The 22,668-nt window shown below is 33.6% G+C and overlaps 1 protein-coding gene across 1 annotated transcript; it reads left to right on the top strand.

Moving 5' to 3' along the window:
• The first annotated feature begins 16,507 nt into the window (after positions 1 to 16,507).
• Positions 16,508 to 22,321, top strand: LOC113755805 (codeine O-demethylase-like). Its single transcript, XM_027299707.1, has 3 exons — positions 16,508 to 16,956; positions 20,600 to 20,927; positions 21,922 to 22,321. The coding sequence occupies exons 1-3, from the start codon at positions 16,508 to 16,510 to the stop codon at positions 22,177 to 22,179; spliced, it is 1,035 nt and encodes a 344-aa protein (XP_027155508.1). The 3' UTR covers positions 22,180 to 22,321.
• The last annotated feature ends 347 nt before the right edge of the window (positions 22,322 to 22,668 follow it).

Raw genomic sequence — 22,668 nt, 5'->3', positions numbered from 1 at the left:
ACATTTCCTTTGGTAAGTTCTCAAGTGGTGCATATTCAAGGTAATATCTATGAAGCACTTGGAATATGTAAGTCACTTCCATCTCTCAGATCATTAGATCAAGTGACTTTTTCTATTAAGTCACCTTACAATGATCCACCAAGGCATAAAATGGTGGATTATTCTTTAACCAAGCCTCCTTGAAAAATGAGGTTCAATAGTCGAGCCAACGACTATAAATAAAAGCGCTTATTGGGAGGCAACCCAATGTTTTGGTTATTTATGTTATTTTGGTGTGATTTTATGTTTAAAGTATGTGTTTGAGTTATTTCGTTATTTTTCATTTATAGGTATTGGAAATGAAAGCAAAAGTGACCAAATGAGGTGAAAAAGGCGAAGTTTGATCAAGGAACTCAACCCCTCGATTTGAGTAATTGTTGTTTTTGATTCGTTACAAGGGGTTAAAATGCATGTTTTGATCATTTTACATGTGCATGCATTGAGTATATTAGCAAACAAATGATCTATGATGCATTTTGGGAAATTGGGGTATCATTTGTAATTATTCAAAAGTTAAATTTCTGCTAAATTTCGCAGCAGAAAACGTGTTTTTCAATGAAACGCGCCACTGAATCGCGTTTTCATAGAATCGCGTTTTCAAATCTACGCCTATACTGAAGAAAACGCGCCTTCAAAACGCGACAGGAAGTCGCGTTTTCTACCAAGTCGCGTTTTCCAGCCTGTTCAGAAACCAAAAACGCGCCTTTAAATACGCGACTTTAAGTCGCGTTTTCTCACGTAGTCGCGTTTTCAATGCTGCAAATTTGTTGGAAGAAACGCGACCTGTCATAAAACGCACCTGATGGGTGGGCGTTTTTCTTGAGCCGCTTTTCTGTTGAGCATTTTTTTTTTTATAAAAAAAAAAATGCAGTTTCCTTGATTCTCTTTTTCTTCTTTTCCTCATATATTTTCTTGTACCTTCAGTTTCTTATTGTGTATTTTTTATAGGTACATCACCAAAACAAGGGCTTGAAGTTACGGATCGCCGTTTTGATGTCTTGAGCCTTTATTATCACTTTTGTTTCTCATTTTCCATTTTTAGGTTTATATCACTAATGGTTACCAAATGGAACTCATGAAGCGATAAAGACAGACGCACAACAATATACCTTGAAGCTTCATTTTCAATCACATCATAGGGGAGTATTACTTTCTTTATCTTGATTTTCCTTTTTACACATTGAGGACAATGTGCATGTTAAGTGTGGGGGGAGAATTGAGATTATATATATTGTATGTGATTGACTTATTAGTTGCAAATATTGGACTTGTGTTAAAATTCAAATTTTTTCTAACATCTTGTCCAAAATTGCAAATTTGCCCCAAAAATTTTTTAAATTTTTAAATTTCATCAAAGGGGCAGTAACCAAGTCTCCATACCATTGTAGTTCCAATTCCTTCTACATTTGAGATAAATAATATTGATTTGGAAAACTTCTTTCTCATTTAATTGGAAATGACTATTATGTGATTATAATTTTGCATTGTTAGGGAAATTATATCTTGTGAAGTGGAGAAATTTGCCTATTTTTTACATATTTAATGAAATTCTTTTCTTTACTTGATTTTATATAGTTTAATGATAAATATGGTCAATAAGCTTTGCAATACTACATATCTCATGTTTTTTTATTTAGAAATTATTATTCTCTGCTAAAAAAAAAAGGAAAAAAAATGGAAAAAAAAAAAAAAGAAGAAAAAAAAAAGATCTATTCTACTCCAATGATTCTTGTACTTAGTAACCGGGAGTCTTCATCTACAAATGTCGACTTTCGCGTAAAACGGTACTTGAATTAAGAGTATGCAAAGCAACTTGAGTATGTGAAGTGTTGAGTAACCGGTGATCTTCATCTAAAAATGTCGATTCTCGCGTCAAAAGGCATTCTCACATCTTAAGTAATATTTAGTTACGTTATATGAATAAATATCCTTTTAAGTAGAATAAAGAGATGATCATGAGTTTAGGAATTATTATTGACCATATGAATTGCTTGCTTGTGAAATTGGGAAAGGATGAGAAATTGAATTAAACTTGTTATAATTATGGTATAATTGGCTCTCCTTTACTTGATATTATGAGTACTTGAGGTTATTGAATGATTGCATAATAGTTATTTACTTTGTTTTGAGGAAATGAAGTTGAAATGCTACATATGTTTATTTTCAAATTTTGATCATTATTGGTTTGTATTTCTTATTGCTTGAGGACAAGCAATGGTTCAAGTGTGGGGGTATTTGATAAGAATATATTTTACGTATTTTTTAGTGTGTTTTACTAGTTAATTTTGGTTTAATTATTTAGTTTTATAACTAAAATAACTAAGGTGTTGGTAAAAAACTACATTTTATGTTAAAGTGGCTAAACATTGCATTTTATGGATTTTTATGGTAAAAACTTCATATTTTGTAGGTTTAATGATTCAATCATCAAATGAAGTGCATTGAGAAGATATTTGGATGATTGAAGATGGATTAAAGTGGGGAAAATAAAATATGAAGTGTAAAAGGAGAAATGCAATTTGAGAACAAAAAGAATCAAGGAAAAGTCAGGTTTGACAACTCTGACACGTTTTGGTATTTTGATTATATCTGGAGCTACACTGATTGGATCAAGGTGATCTTGGTACCATTTTGAAGATAAGAGATATATCTACATTTGGTATGAAGACATCAAAGTCCAATTCAGCCGTTTTCATAGTCCAAAAGTTGAAATACCGAAATTCAACTCAGCTGTCCAAAGTGGAAAACAGAGTTCTGACCAGTCTTTAGTATTTTGGTCATATCTCAGGCTACAAAGCTCCGATCTGGATGATTTTTAGAGCATTGGAAATCTAACTCAAAGGGCTACAACTTTGGTGTTTTGTAAAAAAGCCAGTTCAGCCTTTATGATAGAGAAAAATGCAGTTGAAGTAAGGACAAAGTGAATACGCGAGTACAAAAAACGTGACTTGTAACCGCGTTTTGTGTAGGCGCGTTTTCTGGCCGCAATTCTGCAATTTTGCTTAGTCAATTCTCTTGTGCTCTGACTACTTTCCAGCTATAAGTTGCAAGAGAATTCGGTGCACATGCTTTAGAAGACAAAAGGGCAAGAAAGTTGGCATATTTTCAAGTCAAAAAACAATGGCTATTGACTATCTTAACAATTTCAGATTTGGAAATCAAATGCAGCAAATTTGGACCAATGGAAAAGGAGCTTTTGGAGCAATTTTATATAGGGAGCAACCAGGACATAGAAAATCATACGGGAGAAGCTTGAAGAGTGCAGAAATGTAGTTCTTCCATTTCCTTTGTGTAGGATAGTTTAGCTAGTGTAGTTCATCCATTCTTGTATATTGCTAGACTAGGATTAAGATGGAGATGAAGAAGGCAAGGTGATGAGCTCAAGTGACATGGGTTACATTCCTTTCCAACTCTTTATCTTTTGTACTTGATTCCAAATTTAGTTAATATGCAAGTTCTGGAATTTATGTCTATTATGTGTTTCTAAAGTTTATGCCTTGGGTTTGGTTGAACTTTCTATGATTGTTAGTGTTTATCATTTGGCTATTTAACTGCTATGATTAGAGCAAGTTATTTAGCACTTTAGCTCTTTAAATCATGATTAATCTGGTACCATTAATTGTGATTATCTAAGGTGTTATTTCTGCAATGAAAATTGAGATTTAACATTAGTTCAAGAAGTGCTAAACATAGGGAGTACACTCACGAGAGTAGAGGTGCACCTATGTGGTTTTTAGTGATTCATTTCATGTAATTTCATTGAAGAAATGAACTTGTAACTAATTTCATAACCATGAGAATAGGTATGGATTAGTTATAAATATAATTGATTCACTACGAAAGTAGGAATCAAATGCATAAGGAAATTGCCTAGATGTAGTAATTAATGATCCAAATATAGCACTTGCATGAGTAGTTGGGGATACCACAACCTAAGGAGCTTTTATTTGTTATTTTGTATAATTTCAGTAGGATAAATTTGTTATAATTCATTGATAGTCTAAATAATAGAGAAGCTTTAGTAATACCGGTAATTGTTCACTCTTCCCTGTGGGATCGACCCGATATATACCCTAAACTACTAGTTGATCTGTATAATTGCAGTGAACGGGTGTAATTCGGTATTTTTTAGCTTGCACATATGTAAAATACCCGTCAATTATTACTTGAAAAATTGAATCGAGTTTTGAGAGTAATTTTGAGGGAAAGTCTCATAGTTTAGATTTGTAAGTTGTTGTAAGCGAAAAGTTACAATTTGATATTGCTATGATTGAGTTTTGAGTTAATAAATAGTTAAATGTTTGTTTGTATATTTATTCTCCTTCTCTTCCCACATACTTTTATATGTGTTAAAATTGCTTTTGTTTTCTTATTTGTGCCTATTATCAAAAAAAAAAAAAAGTCTTCCCTACTTATCTAAATGGGGCCAATGGGGTGATAGAAAAGGCCCATGGCCTAGGTTGGCCACCTTAGGGTGTCAATGGGTCGGGTTTGGATCCGAACTCGGCTCAGACCCGATAATTTTTTCCGAATATGGGTTGAGAAATAATTCTGATACCCGGATCTGTTTACTCTAACAAAAAATAGGTTGGATACGGAATATAGGATTCCGACCCAGACCCAAACAATATATTAATAATTATAAAATATAAATATTTCTAAATACATTCTTTTACCAAATTAATAATTTAGTAATGATTTTGTAGATTGATTTGTGGTTAGTTTTGTATTGACTATTGTGTTATTTGTGATTTAGTTTTGTAATTTGATTTGTTTAATTTTGGAGATGGATTTATGATTGGTTTTGGATTTAATTTTGAAATGTTTAAATTTGGATTTTTTTTTTCCGAATAGACCTAGATTCGACCCACAGCCCGTCGAACCTTATTCCAAAACTCTAAGATCAAGACCCGTTGGGTATACAGGTCGGGTTTGGATTTACTACATAAAAACGGGTTGGGTTCAGAATTTTCAGTTTCGATCAGAACCCCGACCCGTTGACAAGCCTAGCCACCTCCATTGCACTTGGGAGGGATACCTGCCTAAGGTCTGTCTAAGTGGCAGGGTCTATGTAACAATTTGTGATAGCGAGGGTTTCCACTCACAAACAAAAAAAATAGAAGAGATTAAAAAAAAAACTCTTGCCAAGTCAGCATACTACATGTCTTTTGACTTAAGCCATTATTAAAATCACTAAAATGATGTCCAATGATTCATTCAACTTTTCTTTTTTTTTTGAGGGTAATGACATTCAACTTGAATATTCCATCTATGTGGCAATACGAAAAGACAATTTCAGTTCCCAATCTTAGTTTAATTTAGCCCAAAATGCAACGAAGCCCTATTATGATATATTTCTAATACACTTGTCCAACCTCATCCAGTCCATGGACCAAATGAGCTAGACCTTTGAAGTATCACTTCTAAGACCATTATCTCTTCGTGTGTTTTTCATCTATATCTTTAAACTTGGACTGGCAATATGAAAAGACAATCTCAGTTCCCAATCTTAGTTTAATATAGCCCAAAATGCAACGAAGCCCTATTATGATATATTCCGAATACACTCGTCCAACCTCATCCAGTCCATGGACCAAATGAGCTAGACCTTTAAAGTATCACTTCTAAGAGCATTATCTCTTCGTGTGTTTTTCATCTATGTCTTTAAACTTGGACCGGACCTGTTGGTTCGATCGATCGAACCGAAAATCGGCCAAGTGTCTAGTCTGAGTTATCCAAAAAAATCGAATAGATAGAAATTCGGTCAAATCAAGTCAAAAATCGGATTTGACTGAGTTTGACCAGAAAACTGGAAGAATCTATTGGTGTCAAAGTTTTTTTTTTTTTTTTTTGAAAAAGTTAAAGCATTTTTAGTATTATGTTTTGACCCCTAGGTTGTTAAAAATTATTAATATACCTCAAATATTTCATACTTTATAAATATTGTCCTAAAGTTTGGTGTTATTTTTCAATTAAGTCCATAATTTTAATTCTAAACTTGTTAATGTTCATTAAATAATATAAATTACTACTTGATCATTCTAATTTCTTTGTATTTTCCTGTTAAATATATTTGAAACATCAAATATATATGAATATACATTTATTAATATTAACATGTGCTTAAGTATTTTACATACAATATTTAAATTTTTAAATAATTTTTATTTATGATGTTATCAGATTTAACCCCCATCGAACCCATTAACCCCTGACTCTTGAATTCGACCGAGTTGATACTCAGTCCGAGTCTAAAAACATAGTTTTTCATGTGTTGACATCCACATGATGGCATCTATTTGTGGGATTACATGGCGTTCAAAACAATTGAGGGTTTCCTATAGTTATTGATCCAATTGAATTAGTGAGGAGAAAATGTATTATTTGGTCTTGTGTGGACTTTGGAGCAAAATATTGAATTTTACCCTTTTATGCTTGCTCGCATGCGCATTCACACATACACACACATCCCTCAAGTATAATAAAAAGAGAAGGGAAGTTACTGTAGCAGTCCCAATGGTTGCCACATGGCTCCTCTTCTTTTTGACAAGTGGCATACTCTTTTTGAGGAAGGTGATTTAATTTTTTTTAAAAAAAATTTTTTCCTTATTTTCTCTTTCCATTTTTACGATGAAAAAAACCTACACAAATCTTAATGTACCACTGTTTCGTCCTTCATTCCTTTCCACCCTTTATCTCTCTAACTGTTCCCATGCTTTAAACCTTTCTCTTTCATTTTTCTTTTTCTAAACGAGACGAATTTGCTAACATAACTCATATTGTTAATTTTCTTTCTAAATGAGGTCAATGTATTCCCATTTATACTTTTCAGTGGGACATTATATGTTAAATGATACTTTTAGACTCTAAGTTGCGAGTTGAATGAGTTATTTTTTTCTAACGATATCGACACAGTTTTTCATGCTATTATTATAGTTTCAAATAAGGACATGTGAAGGTATATGTATTTGTTAGAATTAATTTTACAAAAAAAAAAATTCATGCTTTATTTTTTTAGTTAATTTTTAACTTAGGACTATCTTATTTTTGGGCTAATGTTTCGAATTAACAATGCTAAACAAAAGCGCTATCATGTTGAAACTATATTTGCCATATATTTAATTCTTATATTGCTGCTATTTTTCTATATATATTTTAAACAACATTTCAGGTGGGCCCAAGCTGTGCCTTGCACAGCATGGTTTCCTAGTTTATTTATAAACACACTAGCCTCTCTCTTTTACCCTTTTATGCCTGCTGGCCCGTACACATGCACATACACATGTTCGCATGAGTATTGAGTACGCAAAGAGAGAGATTGGTATACTAAGACTATTGCTTTGTATAAGGCATGAGAGTGGGAAGGGACAACTTTTAGCAAACGCAAAATAATTGTTATGTTTCTAAAGATTGTAGCCTTTGTGTGTAGAAAAAAAAAAAGCCTTTGTGTGTAGAATTAGTACTTGTAATTGACTTGAACTATTGATGCCAGTTAAGTAACTATCCATTCGCTATTGTCATTCGGAAATTAGTTTACAATTATCCCTTTTTCCTCAAAACAAAAAATTCCTACATGAAAATCTTTTGAAAGTTACAAACAAGTGCATTATGTCTTATACGAAGTATGGATACTAAACTATTGAACAACAGGTAATCTGTCTAGCTTATTTACAATAATAGTTAGACTTACAAACCTTTTGCTTTGGTATGAAAGCAATTCTTGATTATTTTGTGTCGTCAACTTGGCAGATTATAACCAATGGAGCTTACAAGAGTGTGGAGCATCGAGCAATTGTAAACTCACAAAAGGAAAGACTTTCTATTGCTACGTTTACTTTCCCAAAATTGGATGGTGATCTAGGTCCAGCACCAAGTCTCATCACTCCTGAAAATCCAGCAAAGTTTAGCAGAGTCCTCATGGTGGACTATTTGAAAAGACTATTTTCTCGTGAATTAGATGGGAAATCATATATCGATACCATGCGAATTTAAGCGAAGATAATGTCTACTGTGTTGTAGGTGTGAATGAAAGATGTGGTTATGTATATGCTCCTTAAAAAAACTGTTGTTTGGTGGTTATCTGATCTTTGTTGGATAAAATAACTAATCACTGTCATAAAAAACAATTATCAATTTGTTGGAGTCTCTCTAAGCAAGATCTTGTTTGCCTATTCGTTTTTTCTCTTTTAGTTTCTTTTTCCTCTGTTAATTATGCAAAGACATATTAGTTCAATTTTCCAGTCCAATCGCTTCATTTCTTTGCACACAATAAAATACTAGTTCGTTTCCTCTGAGTCATTTTCCCCAAGAAATGAGAGCGCTTTCCAATCTGATGCTATCTAACGGCCAAACTGATTTTTTTTTTTTGAGCAAATAATGAGGATTTTATTTGATTACTGGGTTCAAACTTGTACACATGGGCAATCATCCCTCATCATACTACTATAGCTACAGTCCACTACAGTATTCAAAACAACTAATCTATCAAGCATTTCCAGTCCACTCCCCATTCCAATGTAGGGAATCTTTTCTTACGTAGCAACCATAAAATAAATGCAGATCTTGGCACAAATCCTTTTCCCCAAACTAGTTTTGCCCAAGTCTTCTTCTCTCTTGAGCCGCTAAGAAGCTTTATGGCAGCTTTTGTATGGAATACACCAAATAAACATCCCTCCAACACAATCTGATCCTCAAACCCCACCAAAGGTTCAAAACACGCAAGTGTAACTTCCTTTAGCCTCCTCACTGCAGCTATAATTTCTGATACAGAAACATTTGGTTTGCATCCAAAACTGTAAAGTAAGTTGCCTGTTAAGTGTCTATACAATGGCCCAAGGGGATGCCATGCATCAAACCAGAAATTGGTGTTAGTCCCATTCTCAACAATGTGTCTAATAAGAGGTTGAGCACAATCTCTAATCTGCAAAATGTTCCTCCAAACCTAGGATGGTTCATTTGAAACCTTCAAAGACCATAAAGATTTGTTCCTTAACGCCTAGAAGTATTTTGATTTTTTTCCAAGACAATAAATGAACTGATTTTATATTTAAAACCTTCAACAACTTTTTCACTATCAACCACAAGACTTGACCATAATTTTATCTAAATCGACACGCATAAGATTAACTTAAAGCAATGACTAGGAATTAATGAAAATAAATATCGAAAAATGTGGATGTACCATCACCTATAGGTTCGATGATGTACAACCACCAAACAAAACAAAAGGTTAAATAATCAAAGCCTAACTTTTAGTGTAATTTGCACTTTTTCCTTAACGTTATCTTAATTTTTTGCACTTTGCCACTTCTGGTAATGGAATTACTAATTTTACCAGTACTTCCATCTTTCTACACGCATAGCATTTCAAAGGGGTTAGACTAGTTGGCTTGCGGTTCTAATACTTTCAATTATTATCGAGGCCTCAACCAATAAGGTACTATCTGTTCATGCCTCTCATGTATACGAGTCATTTTAGAAAGAAAAACAACTCCTCATGTTTGATCAGGTTTGAGGTTGGTTAATTTACCAAAAAATTAGAATATACAATTAAACGTTATGAACATAATATTAAGGAAATTATCCAAAATTCCTTTAGTCTTTTATTAACCTTAACAAAAGCAAGTATGTTTGTCCAAGAACTATAACATGTCACTAAGGAAACATCTTTCGAATATCTAACTATATAAAGTGTGATTTGAATCTGTGGTGCTAAAATTTTGTGTCATCTTTTACATGATCTCTAAAAATTTCAAAATGTAAAACCAAATTTTAGTAAAATAACTTTTACAACTAAATATCAGTTATACTATTTACACATATGACACGTATAAAGTGTGCCTTGATCACGAATTGACATCAATTGCAACTTGGAGCTACGTATATATATATTTTGGTAGAGATTTACACAAACCACAAACATGGAATCTGGTATGATAAAGTTGGGAAGCTCTCTAAAAGTACCCTATGTTCAGGAGTTGGCTAAGGAGAAATTTGCATCAGTTCCACCCCGACACATACGACCTGATCTAACCAAACTTCATGGGGTCTTCACAGAGGAAATCCCAGTAATTGACATCCAAAGGTTGCTTTCTGATGAATCAGTGAATCCAGAGCTTGAAAAGTTGCATTTTGCCTGCAAAGAATGGGGCTTCTTCCAGGTTTGTCATTTTGTATTTGTATATGCATATATTAGGTATTGTTGTTGGCCTAATAAGGGAGTCTGATTTTTTAATACTACTAGTCATTTCAATTTGGTTTTTACCACAACTTTTAACTTACTTTCAAAGGAATAAATTAATTCTGAAATATTTATTATGTTAATAACTATGACTTTTCAGGACTTGTAGGTAAATGATATATCTTGCCACAAGTATTTTAAAATTTTGTGAGTGAAACTACTTAAAAGCTAGGGATAAGATGATCATAGACTAGTAATAGGTTAAGAAAATAAGTGGTTAGTAGCAGTCTGTAACTTTGCAAATCACAGTATCTATAATCTTTCTATTTTCCTTTACATACATTGTCTACATCTTGATATATAAAGAAACTGAAAGTCTAGAATTGAAATTGTAAAGAGATATAATGATGGTTTTTATGATTTATAAACTGGATTTACGATAAGAGACATTTGGATAGGAGTTTTATTTGGCTAATTTATTTAAGATAATTACTGTAGAATTTTTTGTGATGTGATGTATGTGAGATAAAAAGATGATTGAAAAATAAAAAGGTGATTGACATTTGTGAAGCAAATTATTTTTTTTCAAATCATCTCAATCCAAACACACTAGATTTATTTAAGTGTGGCGGCTTGATTCTTTCATGTGTTTTAATTGATGGAAATATGAACATTTTGGTCCTTTATTATAGCAGTGGTGGTTAATTTGGTTCTTTATATATTACCGCTTGCTAATTTATTGCTTATCTCGTCTGCTCCTTTATTTCTACAGTGGCAATGTCGATTATCTTTGTAATACCAACATTGCAAGGAAGTTTATGAATTAAGGGTTGTAATTAGAGATTTGGGAAAATTAGGAGACGGGTAGTCGATAGATTGGAGATTGGGACTTGTTGGATTCTTTTTTTTTTTCATTTTTTATTTTTGTTAATGGTGCACATGCCGTACATGGGAACGGCGCCATTAGTTTTTCTATTACAACTCCTGCATTGATTTTAAATCTTAATCACTGAAATAGAGGACTTGAACTATATAATTCCCTTCTAATAAGCAAAGTAATAAAGGACTTGATGAGGCAATTAAGTACTTTGTCTTAAATCTTAAAGAACAATAAATAAAGAAAAATGCTGATAATGGTTATGCAGCATCTTAATCACTGTTTGTGAATTTTGTTTTGTCGAAGATGATAAGAATATATTTTACGTATTTTTTAGTGTGTTTTATTAGTTAATTTTGGTTTGATTATTTAGTTTTATAACTAAAATAACTAAGGTTTTGGTAAAAAACTACATTTTATGTTAAAGTGGCTAAACATTGCATTTTATGGATTTTTATGGTAAAAACTTCATATTTTGTAGGTTTAATGATTCAATCATCAAATGAAGTATATTGAGAAGATATTTGGAGGATTGAAGATGGATTAAAGTGGTGAAAATAAAATATGAAGTGTAAAAGAAGAAATGCAATTTGAGGACAAAAATCAAGAAAAGTCAGCTTTGACAACTCAGATACATTTTCGTATTTTGACTATATCAGGGGCTACAATGATCGGATCAAGGTGATCTTAGTACCATTTTTAAGCTAAGAGATATATCTACATTTGGTATGAAGACATCAAAGTCCAATTCAGCCGTTTTCTTGGTCAAAAGGTCGAAACACAGAAACTTATCTGGATGGTCGAAAGCTGAAGCCCAGAATTGACCAGTTTATGGTATTTTGACCATATCTCCGTCCACTGATCTCCAAATTAGATGATTCTTGAAGCATTGGAACTCTAATTCAAAGGGCTACAACTTTTGTGTTTTGCACAAAAGCCATTTCGGCCTTCATCATGGAGAAAAATGCAGTTGAAGTGAGGTCAAAAGTAAAAACGTGTATGGCAGCCGAATTTCTGTAATTTGCTCAGCCATTTTTCTCATCTTCACACTACTTTCCAGCTAGAGTTGGAGAGAAAACGTAGGCTGCACATGCTTCAGAAGACATAAGGAAGAGATATAGCCAAGGTTCCAAGTCAAAAGCCATTATTTTTGACTCCCTTAACAAATTCAGATTTGGAGAATCATAGCAGAATTTTTTGACTGGTAAGGGAAGGACTTTTCATCAGCTTATATGCAGAGACATTGGAGGATGCAGAATGATACGGGAGAAGCTTGAAGAGTGCAGAAATGTAGTTCTTCCATTTCCTTAGTGTAGGATAGTGTAGTAAGTGTAGTTCATCCATTCTTGTATAATGGCTAGATTAGGATGAAAATGGAGATGAAGAAAGAGAAGTTGAAGCTCAAGTGACATGGGTTATCTCTTCTCCAACTCTTTATCTTTTGTATTGGATTCTTAAATATAGTTAATATGCAAGTTCTGGAATTTATGTCTATTATGTGTTTCTAAAGTTTATACCTTGGGTTCGGTTGAACTTTCTATGATTGTGAGTGCTTATTATTTGGCTATTTAACTGCTATGATTTGAGCAAGTTATTTAGCACTTTGGCTCTTTAAATCATGATTAATCTGGTACCATTAATTGTGATTATCTAAGGTGTTATTTCTGCAATGAAAATTGAGATTTAACATTAGTTCAAGAAATGCTAAACATAGGGAGTACACTCACGAAAGTAGAGGTGCACCTATGTGGTTTCTAGTGATTTATTTCATGTAATTTCATTGAAGAAATGAACTTGTAACTAATTTCATAACCATGAGAATAGGTATGGATTAGTTATAAGTATAATTGATTCACTACGAAAGTAGGATTCAAATGCATAAGGAAATTACACCATAACTAGCCTAGATGTAGTAATTAATGATCCAAATATAGCACTTGCATGAGTAGTTAGGGATACCACAACCTAAGGAGCTTTCATTTGTTATTTTGTATAATTTCAGTAGGTTAAATTTGTTATAATTCATTGATAGTCTAAATAATAGAGAAACTTTAGTAATACCGGTAATTGTTCACTCTTCCCTGTGGGATCGACCCGATATATACCCTAAACTACTAGTTGATCTGTATACTTGCAGTGAACGGGTGTAATTCGGTATTTTTTAGCTTGCACGTATGTAAAATACCCGTCAGAAGAAAAAAATAATATATGTCTCATTCAGTTGTTGAGGGGTAAAAAAGACGATAACCACTCAATTATTCTTTAACTAGGTGTATGAGTCACAATTTGTTTATAAAAAGTAATCCATTGATTATTAAGATGCTTTTTTCAGAAAATAATTTGATAATGCTGGTAGTTAGCCCACCAGAACCAAACAGATAATTGATAATCGGTTTCATTTTTACATAAAAATGAAACCGAGGAGACAATAATAAAGCCAAATGATGTTACATGAAAAATTGTAGCAGAGAATATCCAGGTGTACGCAATATATCTATATATATATATATTTATTTATTTATTTATTATGCAGATGCATTTATTTAGAAGTCGTACTGTTGAACGACGCGGTTGTTGACCAACGCGTTTTTTGCTTCGTCCAACATCGGTAGAAGCCAAAGGAATTCTTCCTTTGGTTTCCTATAAATAAGGAAGCCTATTGAAGGAATCAATTGCACTACTCAAGAGAGCATTATATAGGCTATTAGTTTCTTGAGACATCTAACCCATTTATAGTCAAATATTTTAGGCTCTCTTGTTTTGAGTTTAGGAATATTTCCTAAATCTTTTGTAAGTGCTATTTTGGCCTAGGAACCACTTTCCTACGGTTTTTATATTTCTTATTCATAGTAGAAATATTGTTTCTCTCTCGCCCGTGGACGTAGGTCAATTTGACCGAATCATGTAAATCTTCTGTGTCTTTTATTTGCTTTATTATTTATTTTTATTGGGTTACCACAACCTTTTTATATGGTCGGTTTTACCGCCTAATTATTATATGGCTGGTGTTTACCGCCTAACCATTACATGGTCGGTTATACCGCATATTTTGTTCTAACTTTAGTTTGTTTATTCCTGAGCCAGTACTAACAAACTGGTATCAGAGTTGGTTGATATATTTTGCAAGACAGGTTCATCTGATGGGGCCCGTTCATCCTATGGGGCCCACTCATCTTGTGGGGCCCGTTCATCCCGTGGGGCCCGCTCACCCTGTGGGACCCGCTCACGATACTTGCATATTTGTTTGACCAGTTTTTTGAGACAAGCTTCAAGTTATAGATTTTGTGGCAACAATGACGATAACAAAGACGATTGTCGAGAAATTCGACAGGAATGTCAACTTCGGCATGTGGTAGCTCAAGATGGAAGCCATTCTTGTTCAAGACGGAGTTGATCTAGCGATTCACGGAATCGAGAACAAACCAGAAGATGTAAAAGATGCGGATTTCGCCGATATGGATAAGAAGGCTAGACCCAACATAATTTTGAATCTCTCCGATGAAGTTTTACGGGAGGTAGCAATAGAGACTTCGGCTAAGGCTATGTGGGATAAATTGAAAGATTTGTATATGAAGAAGACAATCGAGAATCGGCTATATTTGAAGCAGAGTTTGTACATGCTTCGGATGTTTGAATGTACATCTATACTCTCCCATCTTGATAAATTTGATTCCATTATTATGGATTTGGAGAATATAGATTCGAAAATTGATGATGAAGATCAAGCCCTATTACTTTTGTATTCCCTTCCCCAATCCTTTAAGCATTTCTATGATACTATGATTTATGGAAAGGAAACAATTTCGTATCGGAAAATTAAATTTGTATTAAAATCTAAAAAGTAGATAGATAGGGATATTACTGGGGAAACTAGTGGGAGTCAAGCCGATGATTTGTTTATTCGAGGTAGATCTGAAAAGAGAAACACAGAAAATAGACGTAGATCCAAGTCCAGACATAAAAATGTGGTGTGTAACTATTGTAAAAAGAAGGGTTATGTTATCTCTGATTGCTTTAAATTGAAAAATAAAGAAAAGCAAAAAGAAAAATTTGTTGAGAAACATACTGAATCCGCTGAAACTAGTATAGCAGCTGATGAGAATGATGGAACCATTTTCTGTGCAACAAAAAATATTTTTAGGTCTAACAATGAGTGAATTTTAGATTCAAGTTGTTCATATCATATGTATCCCAATAGGGACTGATTTTCAACATATGAATCAACTGAAGGTGGAGTTGTCTTAATGAGTAACAACGCCGCTTGTAAAGTTGTTGGCAAGGGTACAATCCGGATTAAAATGTACGATGGTATTGTGAGGACGCTCACAGATGTTAGACATGTTCCAGATTTGAAGAAAAATCTCATCTCTTTGGGCACTCTTGAGTCTATTGGGTGCAGGTATTCAGGTGGAGATGGAATTCTCAAAATCACTTAAGGAGCTCTTATTGTTATGAAGGCACATAGATTTGGTACTTTATATATTTTATAGGGATCTACTGTTACAGGTGCTGCTGCTATTTCAACATCATCTTTGTCAGATATAGATATCACCAAATTATAGCATATGCGTTCGAGGCACATGAGCGAAAAAGGTTTGGGCATACTGAGCAAAAGAGAACTTCTTTGTGGACAAAGTACCGGGCCATTGGAATTCTGTGAACATTGTACTTTTGGGAAGCAGAAAAAAGTCAGCTTTAGTTCACCAGCAATTCACAAGATAAAAGGTACTCTTAATTACATTCATTTAGATCTATGGGGTCTTTTTCGTGCTCCTTCTAAAGGTAATGCCAGGTACATGTTGACTTTCATTGATGATTATTCAAGAAAAGTTTGGGTCTATTTTCTTAAGCATAAAAATGATGTTTTCCTAACTTTCAAGCAATGGAAAGTTTTGATTGAGAAATAAACAGGAAAACATATTAAGCGGTTGAAAACAGATAATGCCATGGAATTTTGTAGAGGTGAATTTGATAGATTTTGTAAAAATGAAGGAATTGTTCGGCATCACACCGTCAGGATGACGTCTCAATAAAATGGTATGGCCGAACATATGAATAGAACGCTTTTGGCGAGAGCACGGTATATGATCTCTAATGCTGGGTTGACAAACGACTTTTGGGCAGAGGCGATCAATATGGCCTGTTATATTGTCAACCGTTCTCCTGCTGCATCTCTAAATTTCAAAACTCCTGAGGAAGTTTGGTTAGGTACTCTTGCTGATTGCTCCAATTTAAAAGTTTTTGGGTGTCCAGCATACATGCACGTGAATGATGGAAAATTGGAGCTTAGGGCTAAAAAGTGCATTTTTCTTGGGTATGCTTCTGGGGTGAAAGGATAAAGATTATGGTATCATGATCCCAAATCTCCAAAATTTGTGATCAGTAGAGATGTTACTTTTGATGAATTATCTATGTTATCTCCTAAAAAGGAGTCTTCTAGTCCTTGTACTACTGATAGTACACAGAAGCAGGTGGAGCTTGATATTGACAGTTCCGATCTTTCTCAGTCCAAATCTTCTATTCAGCAAGAGCCAGTAGATGCACCTGAATCTACTGTTGAAGATAGTTCAGAAAAAGAGGAGTATTCCATAGCCAGAAATAGAACAAGGAGAGACATTCGACCACCACAAAGATATGCAAATTTAGTTGCATATGCTTTGTCTGTTGCAGAAAAAACTGATACAGTTGGTGAGCCTTCCACCTATTTAGAAGCAGTTTCTTGTAATGATTCTGCAAAGTGGTTGATTGCGATGAATGAAGAAATTGAATCTCTTCATCAAAATGAAACTTGGGTTCTTGTAAAGACGTCGTCAAATAAAAAAAATAGTTGGTTGCAAGTTGGTCTTCAAGAAAAAGGAAGGTATTCCAGGGGTTGAAGATACAAGGCATAAAACACGATTGGTTGCAAAGGGCTATAGTCAGGTACAAGGTGTTGATTTTAATGATGTGTTTTCACCTGTTGTTAAACATAGCTTTATTCGTATTTTGCTTACTTTAGTTGCCATGTATAATTTGGAGTTGGAATAGCTCAACGTTAAGACAACTTTCTTACATGGCGAACTTGAAGAACAAATTTTTATGAAGCAACCCCAGGTTTTGAGATTAAAGGTAAGGAAGACCATGTGTCTGTTTGGATTGTAAGTTATTTGGGATTATTTGGGATATTTTTACTGTAGCACTTTTTGTGATGTGATGTATGTGAGATAAAAATATATTGGGAAGATAAAAAGGTGTATTGGAAATTGTAAAGTTGATGTAAGCAAATAAAATTGGGGAAATATGAAACAATCCAAACAAACCTATGATGTTTGCTTATTGAAAAAATCCTTATATGGATTGAAATAGTCTCCAAGACAATAGTATAGAAGGTTTGATTCCTTTATGTTGGATCATGGTTATTCAAGGAACATGTATGATAGTTGTGTTTACTTCCGAAAGTTAGATGATGATTCTTTCATTTATTTCCTACTTTATGTTGATGACATGCTCATTGTTGTCAAGAATTTGTCAGAAATTCACACTTTGAAACTGCAGTTAAATAATGAATTTGAAATGAAAGATTTGGGAGCAGCTAAGAAAATTTTTGGCATGAATATCAATCGAGATCGAGGAGTAGGGAAGTTGTTCTTGACCCAAAAAAATTATCTTGAGAAAGTCTTGGAGCGTTTTGGCATGAAAGATGCTAAACCAGTATCTACTCTTCTTGCTAGCCATTTTCAACTATCTGTTGCTCAATCACCAAAATCAGATGAAGAGGAAGATTATATAGCACGGGTTCCTTATTCCAGTGCAGTCGGCAATATTATGTATGCAATGGTTTGTACTCGTCCAGATATTGTACAAGCAGTCAGTGTTGTTAGCAGATATATGTCTTGTCCTGGAAAAACACATTGGCAGGCTGTGAAGTGGATTCTCAGATACTTGCGAGGTACTTTAAATGCATGTTTGGAGTTTGGAAGAAATAATAACACTTTGGTTGATTTTGTAGACTCAGACTACGTTGGGAATTTTGACAGGAGAAGATCACTTTCAGCCTATGTATTTTGCATTGGCGGTTGTGCTGTTAGTTGGAAAGCTACTCTATAACCTGTCGTAGCTTTGTTTACTACATAAGTAGAATATATGGCTGTGACCGAGGCAATCAAAAAAGCTTTGTGGTTGAAGAGTTTGTTTAGCGAGATTAGTCTACATCAAGGTGTTACTGTTATTCACTGTAATAGTCAAAGTGCCATACACTTAACTAAAGATCAAATATATCATGAAAGAACAAAGCACATTGATGTAAAGTATCACTTCATTCGGGATATCATTGCTGAAGGAAAGGTCCTTATTCAGAAAATCAATACTAAGGACAATCCAGCCGATATGTTTACAAAGCCTCTTCCAGTTTATAAGTTCAAGCAATGCTTGGATTTGATTGGTGTTCATTGTTCGTGATATGGCCCGTTGGGGCTTATATGGAGAAGGTGGAGCAAGTTTATAATCTCTCGATGTTGAGGACTCATCAAGGTGGAGATTTGTTGAACGACGCGTTTTTTGCTTCATCCCACATCGGTAGAAGCCAAAGGAATTCTTCCTTTGGTTTCCTATAAATAAGGAAGCTTATTGAAGGAATCAATTGCACCACTCAAGAGAGCATTATATGGGCTATTAGGTTCTTGGGTCATCTAGCCCATTTATAGTCAAATATTTTAGGCTCTCTTGTTTTGAGTTTAGAAATATTTCCTAAATCTTTTGTAAGTGCCATTTTGGCCTAGAAACCACTTTCCTACGATTTTTTTATTTCTTCTTCATAGTAGAAATATTGCTCCTCTCTCGCCCGTGGACGTAGGTCAATTTGACCGAACCACGTAAATCTTCTGTGTCTTTTATTTGCTTTATTATTTGTCTTTATTGGGTTGCCACAACCCTTTTATATGGTCGGTTTTACCGCCTAATTATTATATGGCTGGTGTTTACCGCCTAACCATTATATGGTCGGTTATACCACCTATTTTGTTCTAACTTTAGTTTGTTTATTCCTGAACCAGTACTAACACGTACTGTCTTAGGGGCCGACATACAACATGAAACATCGAATGTTAGTGATCAAGACAGCTTACCAGCCACAAAGTGTCCGAAGGATTGAATATTTTGTTAATTATCTCTCTTAAAGTCTCCACATGATAGGCCTTTCTTTCTTCTTAATTTGTTTTCCCTTGGACTCATTCTTAATGGTTTTCCAAACACTTCTCTTCTTTTAATCATATGGCTATTGGCCACCCAATGACTTAAAGTATTAGTTATGTGGGAGGCTAAGGGTTCAAATTTACTCCCTATCGCTTTGCTACTATAGGTGATTTTCTCAAATCCATATGAGTGTGTACGTTTGATCCAATAGTGATTCAATTCCCGTCGGTTCTCTAATAAATTCAGTTGAACCTCCCCCTAAAATAGGTTAGAATAAGAGTAGAGTAAATGATGACGATTGATAGAAAAAAAATTATATCATCTCTCTCTCTCTCTCTCTCATATAGGAAAATATATCCTCTCTTGCTTTTCTTAAAGGGATAAGTTTAGAAACCTCCTCCAAGATTGACAATTTCATCGAGTTTCCTCGAGGTTACAAAATAACACTTACCTCCTTTGCCCACATAAAATGACAATATTAGTCTTAACATTTTAATAAAACTCTCTTGTTAGATATACTTTTACAAAGAATGGTATTAATAAATATTTTTGTTTTCTTTTTCTATTCTTATTCCTCCTTTTTATATTTTTGCCAATAAAATCATAAAATATAATCATTGACACAATAAATGTTGTACTAGTGACATTTTTTATGACTTTGAATGTGATCTAATTTTTACTTGTTCATTTTTTTTTTGGTATCAAAAGCAATATTAACTTAAAAAAAATCCCAAAATTGCTACCAAGCTATGATAGTTCCACCAATCCAAAAGTCTACAAACATTAAAAGAATTATGACGGTATTTTCTTTTTCAAATTAAAAAATATATACCCAAGTAAATCACTATTAAAAGTAGTTTACCATAGTGATAGAACTATTGTCATCATTGCTTATGAAATAATAAATATGGTGTTAAAAACTTGACACTCTTTCTGTATATTTGTGTTAAATATACTACAATTGTTTTGGAAAGTAATTCAAACTTTATAAGTGGAGGGTATTTTAGGATATTCATTAAAAATTTTGACCAAGTCTAAGGTTTGGTTACCAAAAGTGTCAAATCCAGGGAGGCAGGTGTAATTTTTGAAACCTTAAGGGAGCTCAGTGAAATTGTTAAAAATCTTAGGATAGGTTTATGAAATTATCCCTTTCTTAAATCTTACATTCTTAATTGTCTTTATGAGGAAAATTAATGAGCCATGTCACTGTGAGATGATGATACAACATTCATCCTTGCATGCATCAACAATTAGTTAACATCTAAAGAATTGGGCATTGTTATTATATCTTGGATATTCTTTACTTTTTATTTACATTTTTTTTAACATTGTAGAGACACTCTAGATCGGTACTCAAAGGAATTGAAAATCCTTGCCATCAAGGTCCTTGAGCAAATGACAAAAGCATTAGGAATGAAGCTTGAAGATATGACAATGCTTTTTCAAGAAGGGATGCAATCAATGAGGATGAACTATTATCCTCCATGTCCCCAACCTGAGCTTGTGATGGGCCTTTGCCGCCACTCTGATACTGCTGGGCTTACCATATTACTTCAAGTCAATGAAGTGGAAGGCCTCCGAATCAAAAAGGCTGGAGCTTGGGTTCCTGTTGTTGTACCACTTTCTAATGCATTCATAGTCAATGTTGGAGACATTTTAGGGGTAATCATGCTCAAAATCCTTTCTCCCAAGAATCCAAGATGCAATGTGAATATGAACAATCTCTTCAAATTGCATTTCTCTTTATATAATTACAACATCTATTTAGTTTTTGGCCTCCCTTATGAGATATTTTCAAATTGGTTTCTACAATTATGAACATATATGGAAATTAGAATGTCCTTCCCATATTTTAATAGTATTCAAGAGATAATCTTTCCGATTATGATTAGTATGCCTAAACTAGGTTGATGTGTAAGACTAATTATCAACTTGCACCGCCTAGAAAATGAGGCCGGGTCAAAGTGTAGCTTTCATCCCAAAATTTAACTTTTGACAAATTTGTGCCTAAAGTACTAACTTTGGCTACTTTGTCAGAGTTAAACGAATGTTGTTTATTTGTAGAATATTGAATACTTTAATAGAACACGTATCTTTATAAAGTCAAAAAAAAAAGCATAAAAATATATGGATGAAAAGGTCTTTATATTGAAAAAGCAGCTTTATTCATATTAGTAACCAATTTAATTGATTAATTACTTCATTATTCGAGTAATATTTCCCAAGAATGTAAAACTTGGGCATAATAACTTCAAAATTAGTATTGTACATGCCCTTACACCCCACCCTCCAAATTATTGCTTACCTGTGATGTACGAGTGGTAAAATTCAAACTACTTTCCTTTCATCGTTTTGAAAAAAGTGCTTGCTCTTTTTCCCAACAAGTTTGTTTTGATTTTCAGAAAGGAATTTACTTTTTGTCTTGATTTCAATGCTAATTACACGAGTTACTTACAAATCATGTCCTGGATCTATCAGGGTATAGCTTCTGAATTCTATCTCCAATGTTTTTGGGGCATAACAGTAGTTATAGGAGGACTCACAAGATTGCCCTGTTAACTACATCCTATTATTGAGCCTAATTGAACTTTTATGAGAATGTATGCTACACAGTACACAATTGGGAATAATGTGACGTTTTTTAACTGAGATGCAGATTGTGACAAATGGGATTAACAAGAGTGTTGAGCATCGGGCAACTGTGAATTTGCACAACGAAAGGCTTTCCATTGCGACGCTTCTCGCCCCAAAATTGGATGGTGATATGGGTCCAGCGCCAAGTCTTATCACCCCTGAAAATCCAGCAATTTTCAGAAGAATTCATATGATTGACTATTTAAAAGCGTATTTTTCCCGTGAACTAGATGGGAAATCATTCATTGACACAATGAGGACCCAAATCGAAGACTTTTAGGCTCTTAGTCCCTTTATGATTTTTCTCTTTGAAACTTATGTACACTGTTGACATGGTGTCCCCTCTTCATCGCCTCCCCCAACTTTCATTCACCACAAATTGTATAATTGTTTAAGAATTAATCCTGTATATAATGACACTATATATGCTATTAGATTCGAATGCATGACAATTAATATTAATTTAAATTTAAAATTTGAAATTTGAAACAAATACTATGCATACAGGTCTAATACTGTATACATTATTAATATATAGAAAATTAATCTATTTTTTAAATATGAAAGAGAATGATGAGTAATTGTATGTGCTATCAACGACGTATTAGAAGTCATTCTTTATGCCAGATCTTGATAAGGGGAACCAAGAAAAACCAAAAAAAAAAAAAATCTTTGCTATTTTACACAATTTTAAATCTTTGAATATATTGCTATTTCATAAGTTTGATTTTCGTTTATTTCATATTCTATTCACCGACATAGCTTCACT

This window comes from Coffea eugenioides, unplaced genomic scaffold (genome assembly GCF_003713205.1).
Source record: "Coffea eugenioides isolate CCC68of unplaced genomic scaffold, Ceug_1.0 ScVebR1_1761;HRSCAF=2673, whole genome shotgun sequence".
Classification (NCBI taxonomy): Eukaryota; Viridiplantae; Streptophyta; class Magnoliopsida; order Gentianales; family Rubiaceae; genus Coffea; species Coffea eugenioides.
This window is presented reverse-complemented; position numbering and strand designations above follow the sequence as displayed.

Coding starts and splice junctions, on each gene's coding strand:
- LOC113755805 (XM_027299707.1), top strand. CDS start 16,508: ATGTTATCTCCTAAAAAGGAGTCTTCTAGTCCTTGTACTACTGATAGT. Junction 16,957..20,599: donor GGTCTTCAAGAAAAAGGAAG/GTATTCCAGGGG, acceptor TTAACATTGTAG/AGACACTCTAGATCGGTACT. Junction 20,928..21,921: donor ATGTTGGAGACATTTTAGGG/GTAATCATGCTC, acceptor ACTGAGATGCAG/ATTGTGACAAATGGGATTAA.